At 49.5% G+C, this 2,071-nt stretch overlaps 1 protein-coding gene across 1 annotated transcript; it reads right to left on the bottom strand.

The window, feature by feature from the left end:
- Positions 1 to 1,353: 1,353 nt before the first annotated feature.
- On the bottom strand, positions 1,354 to 1,758 carry LOC104881252 (vegetative cell wall protein gp1-like). The gene has a single exon (XM_010660742.1). It carries the CDS (start codon positions 1,756 to 1,758, stop codon positions 1,354 to 1,356), a length of 405 nt encoding a protein of 134 aa, XP_010659044.1.
- Between the last annotated feature and the right edge of the window lie 313 nt (positions 1,759 to 2,071).

The following is a 2,071-nucleotide window of genomic DNA, read 5'->3' as shown; positions in this document are numbered from 1 at the left end:
AAATATACAATGTATGATTTCAAGTAATACTTCCAATCCCAGTTTATAACACATGCAAAAGATGGGATTTACAAGTCTAAAATAAAAAACAAGTAAAATATAAAAATATCAAATATGAGGGGTGTCATGTGATGGCTCTGCTCTGATCTCCTCCTCTGGTATGGGCTGCTCAACTGGTAAGCTCTCCTTATCTGGCACTAGAGGCTCAGATGGTGCAGACCTATCATGCCCAAAAGGTGTCTGCATACTCAAATGCTGCTGAATCTGATGAAGGATCGTGGTATGCTGGGCCTGAGTAGCAATGATCTGATCCTGGTGTGCCCGAATAGTGGCCATCTGGTGGATAATAGAATCCTGAGCAGTGCTCAGTGTCCGCAATGAATGCTCTAAGCCTCTGAATTCCGTAAGAGAAACGATGACAGTGGGCTCAGATGAAAGAGGAGGTGCTGGGGTAGCTGGCATGACTGGTGGAGCACCCGAAGTGATAGGAGAAATAAGATGTATAGGCTTAGGAATATGCTCTGAGGGGTGTGCTGCAGGGACAGGAGGTGTGGTCTCTGTGAGAATCTCATCCTGCTGGGCCTGAGGCATCTGCTCATCTTGGGGTAGCTCTGGAGGTGCAGGCACAGCTGGGGCTCCCTAGGGTGCAAAGTAGGCTACCAAGTGATGCCATTTGTCGAGAGAGAAGTCCTCTCGGCAATGGCGGCGCCTCTCAAGGCGGGGCTGTTCAGGATAGCTCAGGTGCTCTAAAATCTGGCAGAGGAGCCTCGAAAATAGTAATGGGATGCCATCTGCCCTTTGAAGCTTCTTCTGATGGACTTTCTCTTCAAAATGAAGAAGAGAAGTCATAATCAAATGATGAGGGCCGAAGAAATAGCCCTCAGAAATCCTAAATAACGCCTCAAGTATAGCTCATCGCCTCTGAACTTTGTGCTGAAGGGGGAAAAGGTTGGCACGCAGGAGCACATCAATAAGGAGCATCCCAGATGGAAGCTCTCTCCTAGTCAACACTGAGGCTGTAGAAGTCCCCTTGGACAAAATGCGGACCATGTCACTCTGAGAGAATGAGGACCACTCCCTGAAGTCTGCCTGAATCACAGGCTCATAAGGTATACGGAGGGCCTCAGCAATGTGACGAGCTCTAATGGCACCCTGGCGTCCATCTATGGTAAATTGGATGAGGGTAGGATTACGGAGGCCTCGAGTAGTCATAGATTGATAAAAATCTATAACTACTCTGGGATAGTAGAATTGCCTAAGAGTGAGAAGATCCTCCATGTGATACCTCTGTAGTAGTCGGAATGAATCTCTGAGCTCTGGCTGCTGTCTGAGGGACTCTGTATCAAAGTAGGTCTAGGAATGGAAGGATCGATCTCTGCAATCCAAGTTGCCCTCTATCGGTGGTCCGGCTATCATGGGACGCCTGATAACGGTCTCAGGAGTAATCCCCACAGGAATCCGAGAGTCCTCTGTAGGTGGCTCTGACTGAGGTGCGTGGGATGGCTCTCCAGGACCTGAGAACTTGGTTCTCTTCGCTGGTGGCCGAGAAACAGAGCTCGTGGCTTGATCGGCTGGTGGCACAGGGTCCGTGGGTGGTCTCCTGGTGGGGTATCGGCGCTGAGAAGGGGCTTCCCCTTCAGATGGGGGAATGGCCGGGGCCTGAACAGGTGGCGAAGCTGCGGCTCCCATGGCGGCTCGATGTGGTCGAGGTGTCGGTGAGGATGGGGAGCCGGAAAGGCCTCCTCTGGTCTTCGCCATGGCCGAAATGGAGGTGGGTGACTGTTCGGGATTCCAGAGGCTCCTCAACTGGTTCGTGGGGGAGTCCTTTGAGCTTCTGGACTTCAAGGGATTATATAGGAATGAGGTTTAGGGGGGTTTTTGATGTTTTAAAATTTTCCAAGGCAACCGAAAAGTCGTTTTTGGACGTTAGGCATAATTTCGGGGGTAAAATTTTAATTTAAAAAGTCCGTTTAAAATTTTACCGTGCGAAATTTTCACACCTTGGTCTGCAAATTTAGCACCTTGAAATTAGGTGTGCGAAAATGGCACCCCTTTAACTGAGGATTTCGCA

Source organism: Vitis vinifera, chromosome 13 (genome assembly GCF_030704535.1).
Source record: "Vitis vinifera cultivar Pinot Noir 40024 chromosome 13, ASM3070453v1".
Lineage (NCBI taxonomy): Eukaryota > Viridiplantae > Streptophyta > Magnoliopsida > Vitales > Vitaceae > Vitis > Vitis vinifera.
Note: the sequence above shows the minus strand (reverse complement) of the source record. Positions and strands in the feature narration are given on the sequence as shown.